Source organism: Maylandia zebra, linkage group LG7 (assembly GCF_041146795.1).
Source record: "Maylandia zebra isolate NMK-2024a linkage group LG7, Mzebra_GT3a, whole genome shotgun sequence".
In the NCBI taxonomy this organism is placed as follows: domain Eukaryota; kingdom Metazoa; phylum Chordata; class Actinopteri; order Cichliformes; family Cichlidae; genus Maylandia; species Maylandia zebra.
In genome coordinates this window covers 2,529,957-2,557,025 of record NC_135173.1, presented here as the reverse complement: position 1 = coordinate 2,557,025, position 27,069 = coordinate 2,529,957, and the positions used below count along the sequence as shown (strand labels likewise).

The window sequence follows — 27,069 nt, the reverse complement described above, 5'->3', positions numbered from 1 at the left end:
GTGTAATTCTACTTTGCTTCCACCATTTTTTTCTGTTTTCTTAAAATATTACTCGGGGGGGGGGGGGGGGGGGGGGTCCTCACCCTTTTTAAACAACCTCACACTCAAATCAAATCAGCTGCTTGCTTTTGACACCAACATTTGTGTAGCAGCTAAAAATGTGAACAAAAAAACTCCCATAATGTCCCATGTTGTGACACATTAATAGCAATGATCATATAAAAGGTGCAACATGTTGGAGGAGATGCATGCTGAGACAGACTCACATTTAGGCGGTCAAAGAGTTCGTCTCCGGGCTGTTTATTCTCCAGAAAAAGTTTAAGACTCTTAAACACCTGAAAAGAGATGCAGGTAAAGTACATCAACATGTATAGAGAGAAATAAGAACATTTAATACATCTGCACAGGTGCTGCACTAGATTTTTCTTGGGTTTATGTTTCATTGGTGGAGTCTGGCTGAAAAAAACTGATGGAATTAAAAAAACCAAACAGAAAATATTTTCTGACAGGTCTAAAAATACCACAAAACTACAGGTACACACACACACACACACACACACACATCAGAGTGCAATTGTGGGGCACGTTTGGAGCCTCGCTTTATTTGTCCATCTCAAAGCCAGAGGATTAAAACTGGCACAATTAAATCTGACATTTCAAGTGACTCTGTGGGTTTCACAGATGCATCCTTTCCCCAAATAAACTACTAAAATATGCAAGACACCAATTACGAGCCACAGATGTGTTGCCTCATAAAACACGCTGACATATTCACCGGCTGATTTGTGTGTCAATTTTGTTTCCTTTGAAAGACGAGCTGCAAATATAAAAAGCAAAGCACCGATGCTTTGGGCGTGAGATGTAAATCAGTATGTGTCTGTATTTACACATCCACATGTGTCCTCACACTCTGGGTTCTTTGAAAAAGTCAGGCCGTCGTCCAAGTTGATACAGCGGTGGCCACGCACTGACAGCCTGATGCTAACGAACAACATACAGGACTTCCCTTTAAAATGATTCGGTTATTTATTCCAGTACTTTTTTCTATGACTCGAAAAAATTGAGAAAAACTGTCAATGCAAAATGTACAGGATAAGTGAAATACATATGATAGCATTCAATGTGTTGGGATATCTCCAGATATTAGAACTAAACATTCCTCTCTTCCATTCTTGTTCCATTTTATTCCTGGTGACATTTAGCAGCAATCTTACTGATTTTCCATGGAATTGATGATGCTAAAATATGCAGGGACTAATTAATTCTAGCTCATGTGATGCTTTTGAATGCACTCATTTGAATAATTATACATTCTGCCAAGAAACAAAACACTTTGGCTGTCAGGTGCTAACATTTCTTTTCCCATCTCTGCAACAGATGATAGCACTGGCTGACACCAGAGGAGGAGTTAAAAATTTACATATGCATATATGCACGTGTGCGCACACAGACACACACATCCACACGAGACAGCTGTTTGACAGACTCTAGACTTCTTTCTTTTGTCAAGTTTTCAGTCACATTTTGTTCTTCTGTTGTGATATTTGCTAACCTGCTCATTAAGTCTGCATTATCATTTAGTGCATCATATACAGACACGTCAAGGTCCTGCAAGTCTGAGGCAGCCCCTCAATTCTCTGCACTAATGTCCAGCAAACAAACATCGAGACTAATTTCGCAATCATTTGTGACAAAACATGATGAACCTTCTTTTAACTGTAATCAATCAGAAGTGAGTTTCAGTTATTTTACTAAAGTGCTCTCTCACAAACGTTGCCTGTTATGTGTCAGGACAGCGAACTGGAAACAATCTGAGCAGGTTTCTTGTCGCTACATTGTAAAACGGCTCTCTGGTGACTTTGAAAGTAAGCTGTTTGATTTATCATCAAGAAGGCTCGAAAAAAAAAAAAAAAAAAGGACTTATAGTCATGTGAGGTGACATTAAAAATGAGGTCTGCTGACAGATCCTATTAAGCTACGTTGTAGCAAATGTAATACCAAGTGTTTTGAACTAGGAGCAAAAGTACAGGTTATCTGCTGCCTTCAGTTTCTATTTTCCCTCCTGAAAACAAAGCATTTGTATGTGTGCACAATAATAAATCGCTTGAATACACCTTTATCTGTAAATACATGGCAACACAAGCTTAAACTTGCAATATCTATTTCCCAGAACTACATGCGTATCAGTGCAGCGTCCAGATGACAGAAGCAGCACTTTATGTAAGCATCGTGCTGTGGTTCTGGATCCGAGAGCTGCAGACTGAACTATTCAAGCAGCCTGACAAATTAAACCAACGCACCGATCCAATCCACAACTGCATCCCTCGGACAAATCTCAGTTCCCTCTCCGCTTGGGGCTCTGCACACATCGACACGTGTGACCTTCTCCACAGTGAGTTGTGCCAAAAACCAAAGGGCAAAACCTTGATTATTATAATGATATAAACTGGACTCAGTGGCTTTTGCTGATGTCTTGTCTTACTGAGAATGGACAGATTTGCCTCACATGAACTACATTAGTAAAGACTTTTCCAAAACAGCGTTACTGTTTACAAACTGCAGATTCAGGGCGCTGCTCCAGGAAACATCTTCAACAAACTGAGTTTAAAAATAAACCGAGCTGAGTGACTAAGATAATCTCTGTAATAGTTTTCGGTTCCTGAGCAGCTGAGCAGAGTTAGAGTGAACAAACACAGTTAATTGAACCGAGCATGTGCACGAGTGGACGAAGGCAGTGATGAATCACCATGGCAACGGGTAAATAAAGAGCAGAGCCTCCGTTTTAATCAAGCAGATCAAAATATATGAACATGTCTCAGCGCTGAGGATTGTATTCATTTAAAATTTAGTTTCAAACATTATTTAGTAAACTTTAATGTACTGACGATCTTTAACAATCTCAAGTTCTTACAGAAGATTTCATTATCTTTGTCATCATTACTGGATGAAATGTTGGATGTTTTCCAGTATAACCACTTAATATTTAATAATATTTAACCATGTAATAGCAAACTTCATTGATAGCTGATTGGTAGGGCTGTAAGACAGCAGAACTGGGAGCCTGCGAGAGTTCAAAATGACTATTTCTCATTTAACTGGGGGGGGGGCAGAATGAACAAATAAATAATAAGAAGTGTCCGGGCTGTTAAAGAGCCATCGACACGTTGATCGGCTAGATTTTAGACATTTCAGCTCAGTTTTGGACGAAGGCTGAGCCGTTTTAAATAAGCCACTATGAATGGATCCTGACGGGATAAGACTTGGAAATGCCCGGAGCCAGACTGGATCCAGGTATGATCCAGTCTCAGTTTGTAATCTTGACCCATTTTGGAACAATCATGCATGTGGACTCCAAACTGGACAGTTAGCGGATCCAGTTCTGATTTAGAGTTTCAGTGGAAACTATGTTGAGTTTTCAGAAACTGTACAAGGACTAAATCTCAATCTGAACACATTTCAACATGAAATGTAATCAAATTACAATCAGACCTCCTGCATCGTGTATTTAAAAAGTGATTTTAAAATGTATTAGGTTCTGTTTTAAAGTGATTTCCTCCTCAACTTTTCTCAAATATTATATACTATTCATCATCTCCAGGATCCCAACAGTCATTTTTCTATCTGTGTGACGTCAGTGTTTGATTTTATGATTCGCCTACAACTTTACAGAGAAACGTTATTACGGGCAGTGATTCCAGTGCAGGAATTAGCTGTTAGCTGCATCACAGTCACACAATTAGAAACTTACAAAGTTTATTCTAAGCTGATCTCTGTCCTTATATTGAGTACTGATAAACTATAAAAGCAGTCACACAAAAAAGACAAGGAAAAAGTGAACTAACAGCTAACAGGGGTTTTAAAACTTCTACAAATGAATTCGCTCTGCTGTGCCGTTTGATAGCAATTTTATGAATGACGAAATAAAACAGCTGGTTCAGGTGCAGTAGAAGCAGAGGTCAGAGGGGAGAAAACCTGAGTCTTTCCCCAGTAATTGACTCTCTCTGGAGGAGAAAACCCACAGTTTCCAGGGTGTTAGCTACTGAAACAAACAGCACCTCTAATCAATATAATCATCACTGCAGGTGCACTTAACAAGTGCATGTACTTGTTAAGGTAATGATATTGCTCATAAGCACCATAATTAGTGACCATATAAAGTATTAAAACAGTATCTGTCACAACATCTGGCTGGCTCTGTTTTGGCTCGGGTCTGTAGTCCAGTAAGTCATTCAGGCAGTTTGTTTGCTGTGTGTAAAGCGGCTCAGCCGTCTCTCCTCCATTCAAAATTCCCTACACACAAGTTTATAAACTAAGATAGATTAAGCTCCAGTTTAAAATCAAATCAACAAAGATACCCTCCTGTTCCTCCTCCTGATGATGAGATTAGTGTAGCTGCTCCCCACACACATCCATGATTTCAAAGAGGAAAGAGCTGCCAACATTGTGTGGTTGTGTGTGTTACAAGTACAGGTTTATGCAAAGATGCGCACATGATTATCTTAATGAGAAACCAGGCTAAAAATTGCCTCCATTTGTGATCTTAGAGCGATCACGCTGACCACTGTGCACCCATGAGAACACTGTTTAGCATCCACCCGTTTAAGTGCCAACGTGTTTATGTCATTTCTTCCTTTACCTTTTTGATGACAGGAACCTTGTTGTAGTAACGAATGCAGTCTTTACCCAGGAAGTCAAATTCCACCACACATTCGTTGCCATCCAGCTGCTCATGCAGAGTGATGTGCTCAACACGAAGCGAGCAGCAACCCACCGTGTCCGCCGTCTCTCCCTCCTCTTTCTCATTGCCAGCTCTCAGGGCCAGCTTTTTGGGTCAGAGGATACAGAGATTACCACAGATGCAGAAGTACACGCCGAGCTTTTCCATCACAAGGTACACAGCACGCATGCGAGTCAGACAACCGTTAAAATATATACACGCACTAATAAAAAGACCTTCGTGACAAACGAAAGACAAAAATGGCAACTGAAACAGTTTCTGGCATGAGCCAAAAGCAATCACGTCCTCAATCCATCATTTCACTTCATACAGACTGAGATAATTAGCTTGAAGTCTCTGGAAGAAAATGGCTACATGTAATCCATTTACTTTGCAAAAGATTTTCATCCAACTATGTTGGAAAACAGAAAAGGCAATCAAGACATACTGAATTGATTTCCAATATCTTCACTTTGCTCCAGCCTATTTACACGGCCACTGCAGTCGTCAGTTTTTCTCGACATTCATGCAAACATCACAAGCAAAGCTACGACAGAGGCCGTGTGGACAGATATCAGAGAAGCTCACGTGTGAAAGTTTCTTTCTAGTTCTGCTGTGTGAACATGTAACAATTTGTAATATCAGTTGTGCAACCCAAACCTTGTCTATGAAATACAGCGCCACAGCTCTCTGACGTGTAACCATCTGTTTGGACTTTAGATCCTGGAGGTACTGGTAACGGATGTCATCCACGCGTGATTTCAGTTTCCGAGCAACCTCATATTTCTCCCAATCCTTCTCTCCCTGCAAGAAAGAAAGGCAAGATAAGCAGGAAGAGAGAAAAGACTAAACATGAAACGGAAACACGAAGCAAAAGTGACAGGTGATGACAATTATAAAATAAAATGATGAAAAAGTGGTTTTCCTTTAAAAGCCCTGAAACAATCACTAACACAGGATCTTCCACTATAAGACAACATTCTGTGTCTGCTGTTTGCTTCTGGTTATTTATTGCTATCTACATACAATTAAACCCTCCATCAGTCAACGTGCCGATACAGTCACGGAGAACTGCGGAATAACTTAACCTTTATGCATGAAAGATGGAAAGGAAGACGAGTCAGCAAACAGAGCACAGAACAACAACATGTTGCAAAGGTTTACTCATATTGGATTATCAAATTCAATTCAATGTATTTACACAGCGCCAAATCACAACAACAGTCGCCTCAAGGCGCTTTATATTGTACAGTAGACCCTACAATAATACAGAGAAAACCCAACAATCATATGACCTCTATGAGCAGCACTTTGGCGACAGTGGGAAAGAAAAACTCCCTTTTAACAGGAAGAAACCTCCGGCTCAGGGAGGGGCGGGGCGAGAGAAGGAAGGCGGGATAAAAGACATGCTGTGCAAAAGTAATTACGAATTTTGTTTAAGAATATACATTTTATGCATTATAGCTCAACATAATGTGTACAAGTGTCCAGGTTTGTGATTTGTTTGTAAATCTGTGCTGTGTTTATGCTAACGTTTCATTTAAATCAGCTCTGTGAATAATATCAGAAGCAGGACAACAACCATTTGTCAGTTGGCAGATCTGGAGCTGAACTGACAAAATGCAAACCATTCAAATTATTTATTTTATTATAACTTGGTTATAAGATAAGAGAGAGATAAGATAAGATAGAACTTTATTAATCCCTCGGGTGGGTTCCTCTGGGAAATTCGACTTCCAAAAAAAGCACAGCAACGACCAAAGTTACAGAACACACACACACACACACACACACACACACACACACACACACACACACACACACACATACATAAATACAGAGACAAATATAAATAAAATATACAAAGGGGATAAATAGAATAAATAGGAATAAAAAATAAAAATACAAGTGAATTGCACATTTCAAGTATTGAGTCTATTGCACTGTTGACTATTTACAAAAAGTATTGCACAGTGAGGTGAAGAGGCACTACAGCTTAGTTGTTCCCCCCTCCTTTGTCCTCCTGTTTCCCCTCCCTCTCCCCTCCAGAGAGGAGTTAAACAGTCTGATGGCGTGTGGGACAAAGGAGTTTTTAAGTCTGTTAGTTCTTGTCTTGGGGAGAAGCAACCTGTCACTGAACAGACTCTTCTGGTTGTTTATGGCCGTTTATGGCCGTATAATGTTATTTGCATTCCCCTGCATTCTTTCTGTAAGGTTTTGATTCTTGATTTACTTACTACGCAACTCTGCAGCACAACAGTTCGTCTAATTTTACAGCCAGCCTCTAGCCTGGAGGAGGATGTTGCACGAGCAGCTAATTCTACAAACTTCTTTTTCATTTTTTCCCCAAACTTGCAGTCTGCAGAATCAAACTAGTTCAAATGAAGAAACTTATCAGTTCTACTCACTTTGAAGCCACAACTTATTTCACATGTAGTTCCACCCATGACTTGTAAACAGGTTCTTAGGAGTTTCACTTTAAATATTCTATATCAAACGTTTGGTGCACATGCAGTTTTTGGTGATGATGAAAATGGTGTTTTGAAGTTCTGCTTTTTTGCTTTTCCAGTCGGTTTGGTTTTGCTTCTTACGTTCAAGAGGGAAAGAAAAAGTAAATCCTTTGGAAACGGGACGCTTCTGTTACATTTCATATTTTTAATGTGGGATTAAAGCATTCACAATGTTGGTTGAAGGAGTCCACAGAATGAATAGAGAGATGTTTGGTGACAGATCAAACAAAGCTTGAATGTTCTGAATGATGAATTCCAACATTTATCAAGTTATCTTTGAAGGACAGTGGCTAAGTGTTTGCTCACCACATGAACAACAGTAGAAGATGAGCGAAACACACAGCAAAATATCTTTATACTTATTTATTCTTTTCTATTTAAAATGGCATAATGCGAGCTAGGAAAATATCAGAACTGAAGCACTTTGACTAATGCATCTCAAAAATTTATTTATATCATGTCCATTACATGTAAAGTGAAATGATTCAAGCCTTTGTCATTTTAATCTGACTTACAGCTTGTGAAAAAAATTTCAAGTTTGAGAAAATGAAATATTATGTTGATCCTGCTTATCTCAGTTTAGTTTGATGCAGTGACACACCAGCGGTGTTACTGCTGTACTTGATAGACCAGATAACTCAGACGACCTGAGGCCGATAGAGAATTTATCATTTAGTCAGAAAAGAAAATGAGAAACAGGCAAGTTAAAGGCTGTTATCAAAGCAGCCAATAACAGTGAAGCAGCAAGCCGATCGGCTCCATGCGGCACACAATGAAGTCATTTATGGTAAAGAATCATCAACCAGTGACTGAACACATGCTTCAGAAGTTGGATGTTTCTGTATTTTAAATGTATGAATTGATCTTAGTATATAAGTAAATATTTCTAAGCATAAATGACAATCAACAATACAAATCTAACATCCATCCATCCATCCATCCATCTTCATCCGCTTTGTCCGGGGCCGGGTCGCGGGGGCAGCAGCCTAAGCTGCCACCTCCTCCAGCTTATCCGGGGGAATACCAAGGCGTTCCCAGGCCAGCCGAGAGATATAATCTCTCCAGCGTGTCCTGGGTCTGCCCCGGGGCCTCCTCCCGGTGGGACATGCCTGGAACACCTCACCCAGGAGGCGCCCAGGGGGCATCCTTGTCAGATGCCCGAACCACCTCAGCTGGCTCCTTTCGATGTGGAGCAGCAGCTGCTCTACTCTAAGCCCCTCCCGGATGGCCGAACTTCTCACCCGATCTCTAAGGGAGAGGCCAGCCACCCTTCGGAGGAAGCTCATTTCTGCCGCTTGTATCCGCGATCTCGTTCTTTCGGTCACTACCCACAGCTCGTGGCCATAGGTGAGGGTAGGGACGTAGATCGACCGGTAAATTGAGAGCTTCGCTTTTACACTCAGCTCCCTCTTCACCACGACGGACCGGTGCAGCGTCCGCATTACTGCAGCTGCAGCCCCAATCCGTCTGTCGATCTCCGGCTCCCTTCTCCCATCACTCGCGAACAAGACCCCGAGATACTTGAACTCCTCCACTTGTGGCAGGAACTTATCCCCGACCCGGAGTGGGCACTCCACCCTTTTCCGGCTGAGAACCATGGCCTCAGATTTGGAGGTGCTGATCCTCATTCCCGCTGCTTCACACTCGGCTGCGAACCGTTCCAATGCGAACCAAGCTCTTGCAACGGTTGTATAGGGATCGAATGGCCCGTAGCAATGGGCCAGACACCCCATATTCCCGCAACACCTCCCACAGGACACCCCGAGGGACACGGTCGAATGCCTTCTCCAAGTCCACAAAACACATGTAGACTGGTTGGGCAAACTCCCATGCACCCTCAAGTATCCTGGAGAGGATAAAGAGCTGGTCCAGTGTTCCGCGACCAGGACGAAAACCGCATTGTTCCTCCTGTATCCGAGGTTCGACTAACGGACGAACTCTCCTTTCCAGCACCCTGGCATAGACTTTCCCAGGGAGGCTGAGGAGTGTGATCCCCCTGTAGTTGGAACACACCCTCCGGTCCCCTTTCTTAAAGATGGGGACCACCACCTGTGGACTGGCAGACAAATCTAACAATATTCTAATAATCTGAGATACTAGTTTTTTCCAAAACCAGTTTGAGAACTGTGCTGCCAAAGTAGTCTGAACTTTGTTGAACCCAAAGTCTGCAGCTCTGACAGCATGTTTCTTTGTACCCACTTGTATGTGCATCCCCCCCATTATGCAACAGATAGCTCACCTTCAGTTTTGAGTTGGCATTAAGCATGATGTACTTATTGGAGCCCTGGATGTTTTCAGTCCAGCTGACGAGCCATGTCACGGTGTTATCGTGTCGAACTTCCTTCCAGTGGTGCCCAGCGGGTGGTGCGGGGATACGAGATTCTCTGCCAGAGCAAGAACAAGTGCAATACAGTATGTAAATGACCAGCACTGATGCACAGCTCAAATACAGATTTAAGCCTAAAAAAAAGTAACAAAAAAAATAATATTAGTCATGTTGATTTGAACACTGTCAGAAAAAACAAAACAAGCCTGTGATTCTACACATTTAAACAGTTTGTGTATTAAGAACTTGTTTCTTTGAGTGAAAATGTCACTGCTCTGCATTGAGCCACAAGGGCACACGGAGGGGACTGAAACTAAAGCTATACTCAACTATACACTGATTTCACAATCACACTCTCACTTGCTGCAATTGATGATGACGTCCTCTGGTTGGATCCTCTTCTTCAGCATGCCTTGCTTGGGATGCTCGCCTCTACCTCGGAATAACCCCGGAGGCTCAATCTTAAAATTGCCAATGCGTTCTTTGTGGTGGTCCAGAAGGCAGTAGCCGTATTCATCCACTATCTTCTGGTTTGCCTCTTTCAAAGCCTACAAAAAGATTTCAGATACAGATCGCGTTACCTCAGAAACGGACAGGGTGCTCCTCTGGACTTACTCCAGTTATTACGCTACACATTATGAAGACAGCAGCATACAAATACAAAGAAGGGAACGCGAGCTTTACCTGTTTCTCCTCCTTGGACATATTTTTCCTTGCCTCTGTTTTGGCTTTATGCATGGCATGGATTTCTCCAAAGTCACACTTATCAAGATCTTGAATCAGTGACCTCTCCTCATGGGTCATTTCCTACACAAGCACAAAGTGTGTTGAGGCATACAGTCTCATTTCAAGTCTGAGAATATCAGCAGCAACAAAAAGAACACGCAAGCTATTAACCAAAACAATCTGGAAGTTGTAGTGAGCATTATTCTTTATTTTTATATTTACAGGAAAAAATTAACATGATGTAAATGGTTCCAATTAAAGTGATGATAGAATAACTGCAGAAACTGATCGTGTGTCTTCGCCTCCAGTGATGCAAACAGCAATTACACTGCTGTAAAAATTATAACAACCTCCATTTATCCATTTAGTTTCTCACACATTTCAGATCAAACAAATATCAGAGAAAGATAATCTGAGCAATTAAAAACTGCACTTTTTATATTATTTAGCTGATGAAAGGAGAAAAAAAAAACTATCCACACCTACCCGTTTCTTGTGAAGACGAACACCCACCTGTTAAATCTGATTAACCACAATTTTGGAAAGCTGAGTTCAGTCTCACTGACCACACCCACTGCAGATTACTGCCAGACGTGTTTAAAAATACATAGCAACACATCATGCCCAAAACCAAAGACACAGTCAGCAGGACGATGATTGGAAACATAACAGCAAAACGGCTCAAAAATAAAATACTGAATGTTTTGAAGTGTCCTAGCCAAAGTCCGGACGTTAGGCCGGTTAGGATTCTCTTGGCACTCGTGCTCAAACACCTTCCACTGTGGCTGAATTAAAACAATTCTGCAAAAAAGAGCCAAAATTCCTCCACACCAAGACTGACAGTTAGACCCTTGATTGCAGTTCTCGCTGCCAACGGTGCCACAAGCAGTTTCAGATTAGGTTTGGGCTTTTCTGCCTTTAATAAATGAAATCATCACTAACTGTGTTATTAGGTTTAAGGGGCCGTAACTTAATCACATTAGGCCAGGCAGGTTGGGATAGTTTTTTCATCACCTGAATAGATGAACTCATTTAAAAGCTAAATTTTATATTTAGAATGTAGCTTTAATAAAAACAGAAACATGTCAGTGTGACAAATATGCAAAAAAAAATAAGAAATGAGGAAGGGGCCAAAGACGGTGTTGTGATAAAGTCAGCAGAAGAAGCTCTTAAGAGTTCTGTACAGAGCATTGCTTTGTTATATTCACTGACCAGTAGGGCTGCCACAAACGATTATTTTGAGTCGACCATTCACCGATTATTTTTGTGATTAGTCGACTAATCAGATCATCATCCATTGGACGTAAAACGTACAGCTTATTGCACCAGCAGCATCTGCTCTTATATAACTATCATTAGCTTACAGCTTTAAGTGTTTACGGTATGTGCTAACTAAAAATAAAGACATGATAGTATATAGTCCAGCATCTCACACTTCTGATGATCAGCTGTCTGCTTGACATTTATTCAGCTGTGTAAAAACTATAACTTTAATCTCAGCCAAACCGATTTACTCAGGAACAAATAAAATACTAAAAAAAGCCAAACAATAACATGTTTAAGTTATCTAAGTGACTCATATATCATGTTTAACCTGAGTAGCAAAAGACGGCGGTGGGTTTGAAAACGATTTGCCGGGAGTCCGGTGTTCTCACGGCTCTAGTTAGCCTTGCCCCCGGCTAGCTATCGAGCTAGTGGGTAACAGACATCTCCGAAAACGTCGGCGCGCTTTTGAAAATATGTGGTGTCCTGATAAACTGAGCAGATATTTGAGGTTTACACAGCTACATTCTCGCCTGAAAATATGTTAAACGTTTATTTTGTGACCCAGAAAGAATAATAAGAGTAATATTAAAACTAACTAGCTACCGCCATTGTTGGAAACTGAGCAGGGCCGCGCTATGAATTCTGGGACACAGCTTCTTCTTCTTCTGAGTTTAACGGCAGCTGGCATCCTTGTACATGCAGTGCTGCCATCTTCTGTTTCAGTCCGTTATTACACTCTTAAATCCTGCTACTTATTCCTGCGTCTTTTGTGATCTTACAAAGCTTCAAACGACGCGTCGACTATTAAATCAGTCGTCGACGATTTTGATAGTCGACGTAATCGTAACTAGTGGACTAATCGTGGCAGCCCTACTGACCAGCTATGAAAACAGAGTGCATAACATTTGTCTATTCATATAACAAATTAACGCAATAATGCATCATTAAAAACAAACAAAAGAAAAACTAGATGAGGAGGATTCAAACAGATCACCGACCTTTCCTTTAATTACTCATTTTTACGGAGGTGAAGCAGAGTCGAAAAAAAAACAACTGGTGCTGTCATAAAAGGCTACAGTACTTTCTCCTAACAAGCCATTTAAAAAGTGGGGACAGTCAAAGCTGCAGTTTTTCATCACAGCAACTTAAGAAAATGTTACAGCTTTCCAGTATTTAGCACTTTTAACAACACATCACTCCCAGAACTACAGTAGCTATGAGTGTGAACACTGTAAGGTCACTGCTAAGCAGGCTAAATAAAGAATCCTGACAGGCCAGGCGGAGCAGCTGAGTTTCAACTTTAATTGCCAAAAGTTGTTTCACAAGGGGTCACCAGAGGTCATATCAGAGGTGACCAACAGGGCAAAGCAACTCTGTTTCAGCTGCAGCTCTAAGCTGTTGTGATGCTGAAATATCATCAGTGGCTTTCAATGTGCTGTCTAGCTGTAGGGAAAGAATCTGTATTTCATGACATATTGCTAATAATAATTAATGATCAAGTGTATTAATAAGTTGTCACTTACTGCCACAGAGGTGCTTTTTATAAACAGTGCAGTAATAATCACACAAAAATACTGACCGTAATTTGAAATGCACACAAAATGGTTAAATGTTTCACACACACACACACACACACACACACACACACACACACACACACACACACACACACACACACACTTTAGGAATAAAGGAAATGACTCTCATCCATCAAACTGATACAGCCCAGTTTTGTTATCTACCGTCATAGAAGATGAGATGCAAATAGAGACCTACACATAACCACACACACACCTCCAGGAACACTGACAGCGTGGACAGGCAGTCAGCCTGCGTGTCTAAGCATGAATGACACCCGACAGTGGGCGGGCACTGAGGGCAGTGGACCGAGGAGAGTTTTTTCCGGCTATAATAAAACAGTTTAATTGGATTTGTTCATATGCAGGAGAGCTAGTTGTCTGGATTAGCATATCAATGCCTTCACATAAATCGTATTTTCAAGTGCATTGAGCACTAAGCAGCGCAAAATTAATTCTGCATGATATGCCTAGGGGCTTGGCACGGTGTTTTTTTCCATGCAGAGGACACCCTGACAGACACCAGCGAGCATGTACCAGTCACACTCGTCCTGTATTTACACACATACAATCTATTTATGATGCACTCACACTAACAAAAGGCTTGAACATACGCAACTTTTGCAAAACTGTTACATGAAGACAAAGTTTGCAGATGTGGTGACACCAACCCCAGCTGGCTTTGGAGCCACCAGTCTACTGCAGCACATTTTAAACTCATAATCACACCTAAAGGTAACTTACTCCAACTTCCATGATACATTTGGCTTTACCTTTCTCCAATCTTTAAAGAAATTCTCGCGGAACACCTTCTTGGTGGTGTACTCATGATCCAGCATCTGGGCAAAGAACACCGCCACCTCTTCTGCCGCCAGGCTCAGCTTTACCTTTTTACCTGCACACAAGCAGCATCACTTACACTGAGATCATTTTTAACAGCATTAAACCAACCAAGCCTTATTGTCAGAACTATACGTTTATCGAGCCGTACTAGTCAAGAACACAAGCCTTTGGGAGCTCGGGGTCCTCTGAAGATCCACCACCCAGTACCACCCCCACCTTAGCTCCTCCAGGCTGTCAGACTAGCCCGTGGATAGAGGGAGGTAGGATTAGAGGCAAGGACAGTGATCTACATTCAAGTCCACTGCTAGGACCAACCTTTAAAAACATCCACGTGCAGGAATTAACAGAACAAACCAAGTCCCCGTAGGACCCCGTTTGCAGCTGGACTGCTAAACAAAGCAAAAACAATTACAGCCATCAATCAGTATCCAGCTTCAAACACGTCTTGAATCCTAAAGGCCCAATAGCGTGCGGCTATGTCTTCTGTGTGAGCAAACAAAGTCAGGATGTGTGTACGCTAGCGTTCACAAGGTTGTCTTAAAATTACAGTCCAAGCTCAGACCTCATCCCGAGCGAAACTGTGTGGCTGCACCTTTATGCCCAATGAGCTGAAGCGACTTTATAAAGTAACCTGAACAAACAAACACACACTTTAAACTTTTGCAATATAAATGGCTCATAAGAACCTATATAACACCCGTCAGGCTCCATCATATGTCCAATGACATTCTGGACATTTGTACGAAATACAGAAAAAGGAACTCTTCTCCATTGTCTATGGGAATGTCCTAAAATTCAGGAATTCTGGAAAGATGTCACCAAGTGTTTGTCTGAAGTGTTTAAGGTTAAAATCCCCTTAAAGGCTAAACTGTGTACTGATAAAGCAGACTAAATCACTGGACTATGGACTGCTTCGAGCCTGAGGAGCCACTGCACTATGCTGGACAAGTATGGATGCAGCCTCCATGGGACTCTGGAAGAAGGAAATCACAGATTCATACATTGCCATGGGCAAACAACGGCACTTTGTGAATATCTGGAAGCCATACATGGATATCACAGGCAGTGGAGGTTATTCATGAGCAGGGAGGGATTCCTTTTTTGTATCAGTGTGAGAGCCGTGTTCATTTCTACACGTGATCTTGATGCAGGCCTGAAGTCTGGGTGTGTGAATGTGAGGGGTTTAAATATCTGTTTGTATTGCATAAAGAAAATTTCACAGGACTGCATGAATACCTTTCAGAACTGCAATGTAACATTTCATTTTTTTTTTTTTTCCAACAGCAACTGATGATGTTTCTTGGAAAGGACTGCTCTTCTACAAAACTAAGCCGTGACCAGAGCAGCACTTAAACTAAAGAGGATGGTGCTTTGGCCTTGGCTCTGGAAGGACACTCATGAAGGTTTGATAATCAGTCTAAAATCTTTCTTAAAGAAAGTTTAATAAACCTTTTTAAAAGCTTCTGAAGAAACATTAACAGACTATCCATCACAGCCTCTTGAATCGACACTGAACCTTTTTTCTGTCTAAGATTGAACTCACTCTTACATTTTATTGATTTGATACATAACTGGTAATCCTAGATTAGGAATACAGACAATCATGACGTAAATTATTGGCATAAAATGAAATTCTTGTATAATTATTTATTCATAATTTTTCTAGGACAACTGTAACGCTCTCCATAAATGAGACCCACACAATGCTTTTCGTACATGAGCTGATTCTGGCTTTTAGAGTGAGGCAGACGTATCAGTAAATGATGTCGGTAATGTCTGACTGCGCTGTATAGAAGCAGAGAAGCCTACACTGAAGTGCATCTAACTTGTAAAATCATTTAACACTGTCTCAACAGTATCTGTAAGACACAAAAGTAGAGCTCCTGTACCCGTCACCCTTGTTTCAATCACACACTCAACTGACCATTATAGTAGAAGTGAACATTGTCAGGTAAAGGCTGGTACTCAGGGGGAAAGTAGGGTCCTTTGTGTTCCAAGAACTTCCATTTCACCCCATCTTCATACTTCTCTTCCTCCCACCTGACAAAAACCAAGATGATAAAAAAGTACAGACGCATCAGTGAAAGTTAAAATTGCACTTTGTGTTTGTATGTGTGGGTGGGAAGAGTGTCCAGATGAAAAGAGCACTCCACAACCATCTCCAGCGATTCTGCTCCTCCTCCTCCTTCTTTTTGATCTTCAGCTGTCTTGCTTCTTCAATCTCCTCCTTTGTCTTCTTACTTTTTTTTGACACAGCCTGCTCTTCTTCCTCCTTCTTTACCATCTGTGCAGAAGAGAGAAAAAAACTCACCATGAACCATGTTTCTCGTGCTGAACTTGTTGTAGGTGCAAGATTACCCCGATGGAGACAGAAGTTTACCTTTTGTGTTCTCTTCTTTGACGTCTTTGTCTGAGCCACTCCATCACCTTCTTCTTCGAGATGACGTTGCTTTTTCTTCTTCTTCAGGCTGCATGCAACATGGGAATGAAAGAAACTAATGGCTTGCATACAAAACTAAGTGAATTACTCATGAAAGGTACATTTTTCTGCAGCAGCTTTCAGTAAAAGTGATCCTACATGAAGGACACACAAGGATTTTTTCTAGACCTGGTCAGACTTACGTGGGTGAATTGGCAGAATCACTGGTGCCTTCTTTGGGGTCATCTTTAATTCTTTTCCTTTTCACTCCTTTCTTCTTTGCTGTAAAAGCATCATCCTGTAGTTCCTGTTTCACAGATTCACTGAACGACAAAACGAACAGTTTTAGCTACAAATGTATCCACTCTGTAGCATCAGAGTTACACATTTCTGCTGACATATTAGCATAATTATTAAAATACTCATTCCAAAGTGCAGCTCTAGTCTTAACAGCAAGCCTTCAAAATTTAATTCACAATTTTTAATTTTAATTTTTTTGGACCCAAGTCGGACCTTATTTTAGTTTTTTAAGACTTAGACTAACACATTTCTGAATTCTTATCAAGTGTTCTATATTTTATTCATTTTTAATCTCACTTGAGTAGATGGTTTTGTATCAACTTAATAAAGTTAACATGCAGAATAAAAGCTTGATGCCTTATTTTTCACTGCTGCCCTCCTGTTTGGCGTAGAAAGAAAATCTTTAAGCACACCGTGATGACTCACTGACCATAAGAAATCAAGCATAATTGTGGTAATTGAGTAAAATTATCGACAGTAATGATAATGACATAATGACAGCGTTTAGAGATTTTAAAAAGGAGAGAAAAAAAAGGAGTAATTACACAAGTGCAAGCCTGGATTTCCCTGCAGAGTGAAGATTTGATGGGTAGAGAAATGGCCCAAATTAAGAAATCAACAAATTACAGTCACTGCTGCTAATAAAAATTAGTTTTCTCCTTTTCCTCCCACAACATTCTGGAAATGAACAAAATGTGGAAAATGTAAAGCAGCGTAGCACATAATTGCCAAATTGGCTTACTGATCCAAATTACAAGGCACTATAGTAGCAACTATTCACTGTGCATTTATCAGGATAATGTTCTTTCTGCTACAGCAGGACCCTAATGCTTTCAGATTGAAGGTAATGAGCTATTCCTGGGGTTCTCAGGTCTATGACTCCATCCGGTCACTGCACCCAATACTGTATGAACTCAGGCAGAAAAACAAAGATATCTGTTTTACAATACAATTAGAATAAAGTACCAGTATACCCCACAGAATAAAACAAATATAGAATCAATTAACCCAAGCTAACGTCTTTGGACTGTGGGAATGCCGAGTACTTGGAGAGAATCCACACAGCTCACAACATGTGACAGAAAAGTGGACTCTGTGCCTGACAACCTATCACACTGTTGTGAGTTTCAGAAACACTGAAACAGAACACAACCAGTAATTATCATCATTAGTATTAGTGAGTCTTACTATGATAAGTTGTGTTATTGTAGCTACTTTGACAAATCAGAAGCTACATCACTGGAACACTTTAGGCATATTTGCAAAGCTAATTTCTACAGTAACGTTTCAGTTGTGTGGGCAGCACGGTGGCACGGTGGTTAGCACTGTTGCCGCACAGCAAGAAGGTCCTGAGTTCAATTCCACCATCAGGCCGGGGTCTTTCTGTGTGGAGTTTGCATGTTCTCCCCGTGCTTGCGTGGGTTCCCTCCGGGTACTCCGGCTTCCTCCCACCGTCCAAAGACATGCAGCTTGTGGGGATAGGTTAATTGGATAATCCAAATTGTCACTAGGTGTGAATGTTCGAGTGAATGTGAGTGTGAATGGTTGTCTGTCCCTGTGTGTTGGCCCTGCGACAGACTGGCGACCTGTCCAGGGTGGACCCCGCCTCTTGCCCTATGACAGCTGGGATAGGCTCCAGCGCCCCCTGCGACCCTGAAAAGGATAAGTGGAAGCAGATGGATGGATGGATGGATGGACGTTTCAGTTGTTGTACACGCTGTAGACAATAAGACACCTTTATATGTCATTACTGACCTTTATGGTCCATCACGTCTTTAATCAGACACTACAGTCATTTTCATTGTTGCACTAAAAATTAGTGAATTTAATGATTGGCTATTATGAGTCAGAAGGAAGCCAGGCATTGAAGCAGAGATGATGTATGAGCTTTTCCTACATTTTAACAATATTAAAATCACAAAAATAAAAACAAGACATCATTCCCAAAGATTTTTTCCCACCTGCTCACAGCCGAAACATCGCTTAACATGAAGTCATGAGAAGGAAGAGAAGGATTTGAGCCAAATGCAGCCGAGCTGAATAGATTAGTTAGTGAAGGTTCACTCTGTGTAAGGCTTTATGGAGGAAGTGAGGGATTTTTAATGTAACGTGTAATATGCTCACTTTGGAAAAAGACGATGAAAGGAAAACGCTTTATCTGTCGTTCTGTTCTCTTTTCAGTCAAACTTTGCAAACGTAAGAGTACCGAGGTCAAGATGTTCAGTTCAACTGCTCAATGAAAGGAAAAAAACGTCGCGCTAGTAGAAACGGTTATATTTTTGTGGTATACTGCACTACTGAGCAAAATCCATAAAAAGCTATAAAAAGGAGGTTGGGTCACTGTGTGCACTGACATTTACGGTCTGTGGTTCTAATAGCCTTATGTTTCTTCACTAACTCTGCTGCAAGGCCTTAACTTTGCTCTCTGCACGAAACCCACTCAACTAGCACAGTTACCACCTGAGCCTTTGTGGGGGGAGAAAAAAAAAACCTAAAGGGAAACATTAAAAGCCAGAATTTCACAAAACGTTTTTCCATATGACATCTCCTTTGAAATGTCACTCAGAACATTGGGTTGGGCTAAATCCACATCTGGGAAATAATCCATTAACAACTCTATGGAAACACTGCTGTGAAACAGATTTGACGCAGCGGGCCTTCGGCCACAGCCTGCCATCCTGGCAACACCCCGCTGAGCATCCAACTACTCAAACTATGCAGTCTCATTTATTTCACTGCAGACAAGCCAAAGATATTTGTCGTCAGTGCACAGTAAAATTAATTTTCTGAAAGACAACATAACACACTGTAGAAAATGGGAATGCTTCTGTCCAGGGACCCTGAACATCAAAACACAAGAATTAATTTTTCATCACCTCGGGAGGGAGAAGAAAAAAAAAGGAAAACTCTGGCACAGTTACACCAAAGCTTAGTGAGATTATTATCTCAGCATTTCAACAGTAATCCAGTGCTGGTAGCAGGACTTTTACCCTACCTGATGCTGCTGGATGATTCAACATTCTCCATCTTTGGTGTCTTGACCTAAGGGAATAACATAGATTAAAGCTCAAGGACAGACAGCTGGACCTCGATCTTACGCAAAGCACCAGAAGTGTTAAAAAAAAAAAAAAAAAGTGCGACTCATTTCTTTCACATCTCTGTAACAGTGCTGCACCTCAAGGTTACAAGCTTGGGCTTTTCTTAAATAGCAACTTTTTCCGAGAATAATCAAGATTCCTTACAATGAAACAGTCCTTAAATCTAACTGGTCGTTCAGTCTGACGTCACTAGCCGTGTCTGGGTCTAAACTCCGCTGCAGGTCCATATATCAAACGATCACTGTGGCATTACTGAGAGTTGAAAAACTGTCTAAAGTCTTTCATCTTTAATAAAATGATCAGCGTTCTGCTCTACCAGGTGTAACAATTGAGTTTAACATCCAGGCATCCATGAAAACGGAATTTATGACATTTAACGGAGTTAGAAGTTAGCAGGGAGTTAGCTCGCTAGCTTCTATCTAAATACAATATAGCATGTCCTGACTGCGGGGTTTTGGAAACAAATTAAAACGTACAGCTCTGTTATCACTTCCAACATAAATGAAGACAGAAAACTAAACAGCAGTGACGTTTGTAGGGTTACTGAAGTTGGGCTAGCTGGTATATAATGATGTGCTACGTGACCGCTAGCGACACAGCTATGTTAGCATAATATAAACAAGCTAACTTTTTTCCACTCGATAAAAGTTAACGTGAGTGTTCTCGGTGGTCAGGAACAAATGTAATCGCATGGCAGGATGCTGTAAAAGGACCAAACTTCAGCCAGGAGAACAACTGAGATAATCCATCCACAATACGAGGTTAGTCATTCATATACTGCTGCATGGGCTGGGCTGTAGTTACATCCTAAGGTTTTAAAAACTGAGCTTAAATAAATGATTAGTGGTAATAAAAGCCGAGGGAGGTCAACAGTGATCACTGACTGTTTTAGGAGCTTTTTGAGATCAAATAGAAGAAAATACAAAACATTAAACATGTTAACAACACAAAAGCCATATTAAACGCAGACTACTTTAGGCCCGGAAGTAGGATTCGTTGTGTCATCACTTAACGACCGGATAGCATCGGGTTATGTTACACACTGTAATACAAAGTACTATTATTAATATGCAAACAGTTAGACCAGACCTTCCCAAAGTGTGGGGCCCACCCCCGTATGCCAAGGAGAAAAAAAACTAAACGCTTGGACACTGCTAGCACGGGGCGCCCACACAAACGCAAAGCAGGAGATGAAGCATCGCTGAATATGTTTCCAAACCAACTTCATTCTAAGCCAAAGACTAGAAAATATGGTGAAGCAAATCTTCCCTTTGGCTTCACCTGCACAAGTGCCGAGGTAGGTCTCCCCTGCAGAATTGCTTTTCCCTTCGTCGGGAGCAGCGCTGGGCTGTTCAAATCACGGACAGTATCCCACATTCTTGATTCAATATTTTTCTTGTAAAACAAAGGGGGGCTCAGCAAAAAAAGTTTGGGAACCACTGAGTTAGACAATGGAGTGGGATTTGTTCATGTTCATGTGGAATATGCATGAGTTATAGGCGGACACGAATGATCCCTCCCCACTGGGTCACATTTCAGTGGCTGATAGGCCGCTTTTTAAAAATTACCTTTTTATGACATTTTCTTTTATCCATGTTCTCCGTGGCTTTAGTTGGATTTGGGCTGTTCATCAGGATGCCATGACAGACGAAAGGAAAAGAAAAATGCTGTTAATGATGCCGTCTTTGAAACAAGACAAGTCAGAGAAGCATTGCATTAACAGACAGTTAGAGCTATGCTGTTATCAAGTGAAGGCTTGAGGGCATATTAGGATGATGTTAGACTCGTGTCCACGCCGAGATACGATTATTCTAGACAGACAACACTACAAAATGCCACCAATCAGACAAGCAGTGTCCCAGAGGAGCCTCCCACAGCCCTGAGCCTGCTTTTTTTTTTTAGTTGTGACCTTTCCAACCTTCAGAGCAGGATGCCAAATGAAACTGAGCTGTAATTACTCCTCTCTTTTTTAAATTACAAATCCTCAGCATCTGAATGAGGCAGTTCGCCAGTTAAAGCAGGAGCCACTTGCTCAGGAAAATTAGTTCCCCGAGTCTTGTACCTGAGAAGGATAAGTTGATCCTTTATCAGTAATTCAGTCAGTGTGCCATGAAATAACATGAGGCTAGCTGTCACAGAAAGCCGTCTGCTCTGCTGCCAGTGCCGCTTTCAGGTGTCTATTCATCTCTCTGCTCTCATCAATTACACAGGCCAATGACAGATCACTCCACATTCATTTGTCTGCTCACATATGCATGCTAATAAACGCATCAGATATCAAAGTAAATTAATTTATTCATATGAAGATGGAGTACCCACTGTACACAGTGAAATTAATGCATGCACTCAATGGCATCAGCCTGCGTGACAGCTCAGCCAGTACAGCAGTCTTCCAGTAACACTGTTTCCCCCCATTTAGCGGCACCCATACTGCCATATGGCTCAACTTATTCATTAACATTTTTTAATCCAAATTAATTTGTCTCCACATTCTACAACATGAAAGGCAAAGCTCCCTGCGAAAAACAGCTTTGATCTGGTCCCTGTGTCGACGCTGAACAGATGTTGGACGTGCTTCAGTCAGGTGCATATATCATCAGGGAGCTGCAATCAGGACACGGTGGCTCGGGGAGCTGATTTGATAATGGCCCCTCAGTCTCTCATGATGGAATAATGATAAAGTGTTCGCTAAACTGTGCCTGTCATATACATGTGTGTATATATAGCTTTCCAGCAGACACGCGCAACACTCACCTCTTCTTGATGTTATCTCCCCCAGCTCCTGCGCGTTCACTGTCACTCAGTCTTTTCAGTTTCGTCGCTTTGTGCTTGGCCTTCTCGTCTTCTTTAGCGTCCTTCTCCCGCCCCATCTTTCACACGTTCTTTGGCAGAGTACAGAGAACATTAAATAGCATACTTGCAACAAATAGACCAGGAAAAAACATGCTTTACAACATTTAGTCGTTCTGTAAAAACGTGGCCTTGAAGTTAATCAGTTAGCTAGCAAGCTTCAGCAACGCCGGTGAACTTAAGAATACATTTGTTAGCTTACAGCGAATTTTCCCTTCAGAAACTAATAACAAGCCAGTAGAAGTTCGTACTATCAATAAACTTCCTCAGCACTTGTAGTTTTAGGAAATAACGGGTTGCTTTCCGTGTGCAGTAGGCTACAAACATTTTACGCGGTCTCAACAAACAGCGCTGAATCTCGCCTGGTTATTTCGCGTCACACCCAGCTGACTTCTGATTGGGTGACGAAGTTTGGTGACGCTACACCTGTGAACTCTCTTTACAGGGCAGCCTACCTTACCTACTGTGGAACGCCAGGACTGCCATAATGAATTAATTAAATACACCATTAAATAATTAATTAAATGTGGCAATAATTAATTAAAATTGGAATTAATTAATTAAATAAATAGTTATGACACATGTAATTAATTAATTATTGACACATTTAATTAATTATTTAATGGTGTATTTAATTAATTCATTATGGCAGTCCTGGCGTTCCATAACCTGCTGGCAGAGGTAGAGGAGCCAAAAATTGTATTCTTTAGTAGCACTACCTCAACATAGTTTTGCTCAAGTAAAAGTAGAAAATGGCTCAAGTAAGAGTAAAGAAGTATTTAGTAAAAAAGGGCTACTTGAGTACTGAGTAACTGATCATAACATCTGATTTAATGTTCAAAAATGAGACAATCAGACAGACAAAAATATAAAGTTTAGCCCAACTTCGCTACATATAAATAACATGATTACAAAATAATACATCTAAGCAGAAGAAACACTTTTCCAAATCAATTTTTGTTCAATATAAAACACACACACACACACACATATATTAAAATTGGGTAAAGTACTCCCAGTGACAATATATGGTGTTAATTGATTTGATCTCCAAATGGCACAACAGGCTCAGCAGATAGAATAGAATTAAATCAACAAACTTTATGTACAAACAACAAGTGTCGCTTGTTGTTTCAGTGAAGTTACTCACACTGACTAGAGTAGCCAGCAATTTTTCTCAAGTAAGAGTAGCGATTTATAATAATATTACTCAAGTAAAAGTAAAAAGTAAAACTACTCCTAAAAGTAATTGTTTTACAAAAGGTTACTCAAGTAAATGTAACTGAGGAAAGGTAATTAGTTACTACCCACCTCTGCCTGCTGGTAACATGTAACTATGGTTTTTGCTGTAGCTAAAATAGTCACAAGTTTAAGTGTTTGCAACTTTGTACAAACTTTGAACTTGGTATTGCCCCCTGCCCTTTCTTGCATTAAGGTAGCTTTGTATCTTTTTTTTGTTACTTAAAAGTCTTTGATAAGTGTTTTTGAAAAATGTTCCCATCCTGGAGTTAGAACATTGGGGTTCTTTGACATTATTTGATCTGACAACACTGGAAAGGATGGCACGAAGCATCAACAATCGAGATGATTAGAAAGTGATGAGTAACAGATGAATATGTAATATTTTAAAATGCTATATGCAAAGCCTTGTGACACTTGCCATGTGGCATGTTAATAATGAAATTCTTGGTGCTTTGCATTGAAAATAAAAGCATCCATGGTGCACTAAGCCTACCATATATTACTATGAACTGTATCTGAATAAACTACAAGAAAAAAGTTACACTCACTGAAGATTAAGCTTACTTAAACCTTAATGAGGCTGCACCTAATTAAGGTTTAACACTGACACTTGACACTTGGTTTTGTCACATGGTTGCAGCATCATTATATCTCAACTGTGAGTCTATTTTTCTATTCTGTCCAATCAATTTTCTTTGCTTTCTTAGCCCATCCTTTACTAACACAAGGATGTATTACTTTGTGTTAAACCCAGAAGCAAATAGCTAGAGTATATCATTTGTGTTTCCTGAACCTTTGTGGATATGATTTGAAATTTTTTTTTTTTTTAAACATGTTTTCAGCTTGAATGAAGGATACAGTTACTGCAGGAAGACATGAATTTGCATTAAAATACTGTTGGAAAAAGCAATAATGGTATGTATCCACAGAAGTCGGTGAAAGCAGACAGCTGAAGGCTGTCGCTGCACTTTCTTGACAGGGCCACATATAGTCACAGCCAGGTGTTAGACACATACACACACACACACACACACATACACAATGTCAATAAAAATATTACATGATGGGGGCGAACCATTAGCCACACAAACACAAATACCTCAAAACAGCACAGTTCATGTGAAATTATACATTAATATGTGGCAAACCCCTCAAACATATATGAACCTTCTCTTTATTCATTTAATTTAACCCAAATATTGAGAGTACTGGTTAATTCTATTTTAAATGTTTAAAAATTAGTAAAATAAATAAATACAAATTTATACATTTTTGTAGATTGAATTTGCTTAGGAATGTGTGATGGATAAAGTCTGTGAAGGTTCTCAGTCATCCAGGTCATCGTAGTCAAAGGAGCTTGCAAAGAAAAGTGTCTGGACTTCTTTAAGTTGCTTGAAGACGTTTCACCTCTCATCCGAGAAGCTTCTTCAGTTCTAAGGTCAAATGGTGGAGAGTCCCAGATATAAACCTAGTGGGAGTTTCCCCCCACAGAGGGACAAAAGGACCCCCTGATGATCCTCTAATCGCCTGAGCCAAGGTGTGAAACTGGGTGTGGGTCCCAATCAGCCAGAGTTTCGGGTGTGTTCATTGTGAAACCTGGCCCCACCTTATCATGCGAATTCCTGAGATCAGATAGCCCAGGATGTGAGTGGGCGTTAAGGCATCTGGGAAGGGATCTCAAAACTGGATTATAGATGGCAGAGAGTTGGTGTCGTAAACCCCGCCTCTGTTCAAAGATGGTCGCTCACAGTGGACATAGATGCTTCTTTCACTCCTCTTTCAAACCATCTGTCCTCTCTGTCCAAAATGTGAGCATTGGCATCCTCGAAAGAGTGACCTTTGACCTTAAGATGCATCTTAAGGATAAAGGACACTCTTTAAGATGCATCTTAAGGATAAATGCATCTTAAGGATAAAGGACACTCTTTTGACCCAGCAACACGCTCAGACAGAAACTGGTTCACCCGAAAGACAAAACGCCAAAACACAAACTTAACAATGTGGTGTATGCTGTACAGTGCAGCGAGGAATGCTCAGACCTCTACATTGGAGAGACCAAACAGCCACTTCACAAGCACATGGCACAACACAGAAGAGCCACCTCCACAGGACAAGACTCAGCAGTCCATCTGCATCTAAAGGTCAAAGGTCACTCTTTCGAGGATGCCAATGTTCACATTTTGGACAGAGAGGACAGATGGTTTGAAAGAGGAGTGAAAGAAGCATCTATGTCCACTGTGAGCGACCATCTTTGAACAGAGGCGGGGTTTACGACACCAACTGTCTGCCATCTATAATCCAGTTTTGAGATCCCTTTCCAGACGCCTTAACGCCCACTCACATTCTGGGCCATCTGACCTCAGGAATTCGCATGATAAGGTGGGGCCAGGTTTCACAGTGAGCTCACCTGAAACTCTGGCTGATTGGGACCCACACCCAGTTTCACACCTTGGCTCAGGCGATTAGAGGATCATCAGGGGTCCTTTTGTCCCTCTGTGGGGGGAAACTCCCACTAGGTTTATATCTGGGACTCTCCACCATTTGACCTTAGAACTGAAGAAGCTTCTCGGATGAGAGGTGAAACGTCTTCAAGCAACTTAAAGAAGTCCAGACGCTTTTCTTTGCAAGCTCCTTTGACTGTGATGGATAAAAGTAATTTTAAAATTAATCTTTTCACTTCTCAGTGGCTATGTTCTTTCCTGTGAATCCCCTTAATTGCCAAGTCTTGGACTCAAAGCAGTAAAGCAGAATCAGCTGTAGAATTTTTTACATGGGGGGACAAAGGAGGGGCAAGAGGTCTAGGCAGGGTGGCACATGCCTCTTCAGTGAAATATGTGAAAATCCCCTATATGTAAATGGAGTCGACAAAATACCCACAAAAACACAGTAAAACTTTTTATGGTATCATTATGTCTTCTAAGAAAACAAGGATAGTTTTTTGACACAGAAATGTCATTACAAGCTCAGTCATCCAGGTAAGGAAATCCCAGAACGCTGATTCTGTTCATCTGGACATTTTCAGTGGGAGAAACGTTTCGTCATCATCCAGGTGACGTCTTCAGGCTCAGATGACTGCAGGTTTCCCAACCTTATAAACAGGACATTTGCACAATGATTGAAAGCAGCACCACTGACAACAACAGGCTGTGAGGTCAGTTTCTTGATCATTATTGTCATGACTATTGATCAGCGACC

The 27,069-nt window shown here is 41.0% G+C and overlaps 1 protein-coding gene across 5 annotated transcripts in view; it reads right to left on the bottom strand.

The window, feature by feature from the left end:
* The window catches only part of zgc:173742 (DNA topoisomerase 1), a 28,976-nt gene extending 5,883 nt beyond the window's left edge, over window positions 1-23,093 (bottom strand). The window contains exons 1-15 of one of the 5 annotated variants that reach the window (XM_004568214.4): window positions 22,995-23,093; window positions 22,537-22,664; window positions 21,351-21,405; window positions 19,680-19,726; window positions 16,588-16,707; window positions 16,346-16,433; window positions 16,122-16,249; window positions 15,890-16,005; window positions 13,896-14,017; window positions 10,238-10,360; window positions 9,914-10,101; window positions 9,467-9,611; window positions 5,378-5,521; window positions 4,637-4,822; window positions 267-335 (exon numbers count right to left, since the gene is read on the bottom strand). In XM_004568214.4, the coding sequence (XP_004568271.1) occupies window positions 267-335; window positions 4,637-4,822; window positions 5,378-5,521; window positions 9,467-9,611; window positions 9,914-10,101; window positions 10,238-10,360; window positions 13,896-14,017; window positions 15,890-16,005; window positions 16,122-16,249; window positions 16,346-16,433; window positions 16,588-16,707; window positions 19,680-19,726; window positions 21,351-21,405; window positions 22,537-22,652 (1,647 nt within the window). In that variant the 5' untranslated portion in view covers window positions 22,653-22,664; window positions 22,995-23,093. Of the gene's footprint in view, window positions 1-266; window positions 336-4,636; window positions 4,823-5,377; window positions 5,522-9,466; window positions 9,612-9,913; window positions 10,102-10,237; window positions 10,361-13,895; window positions 14,018-15,889; window positions 16,006-16,121; window positions 16,250-16,345; window positions 16,434-16,587; window positions 16,708-17,229; window positions 17,253-19,679; window positions 19,727-21,350; window positions 21,406-22,536; window positions 22,665-22,834 lie in introns of those variants that run through there. The other 4 variants (XM_004568213.4, XM_004568211.6, XM_004568212.6 and 1 more) reach the window with 4 other exon arrangements.
* Window positions 23,094-27,069: the final 3,976 nt, after the last annotated feature.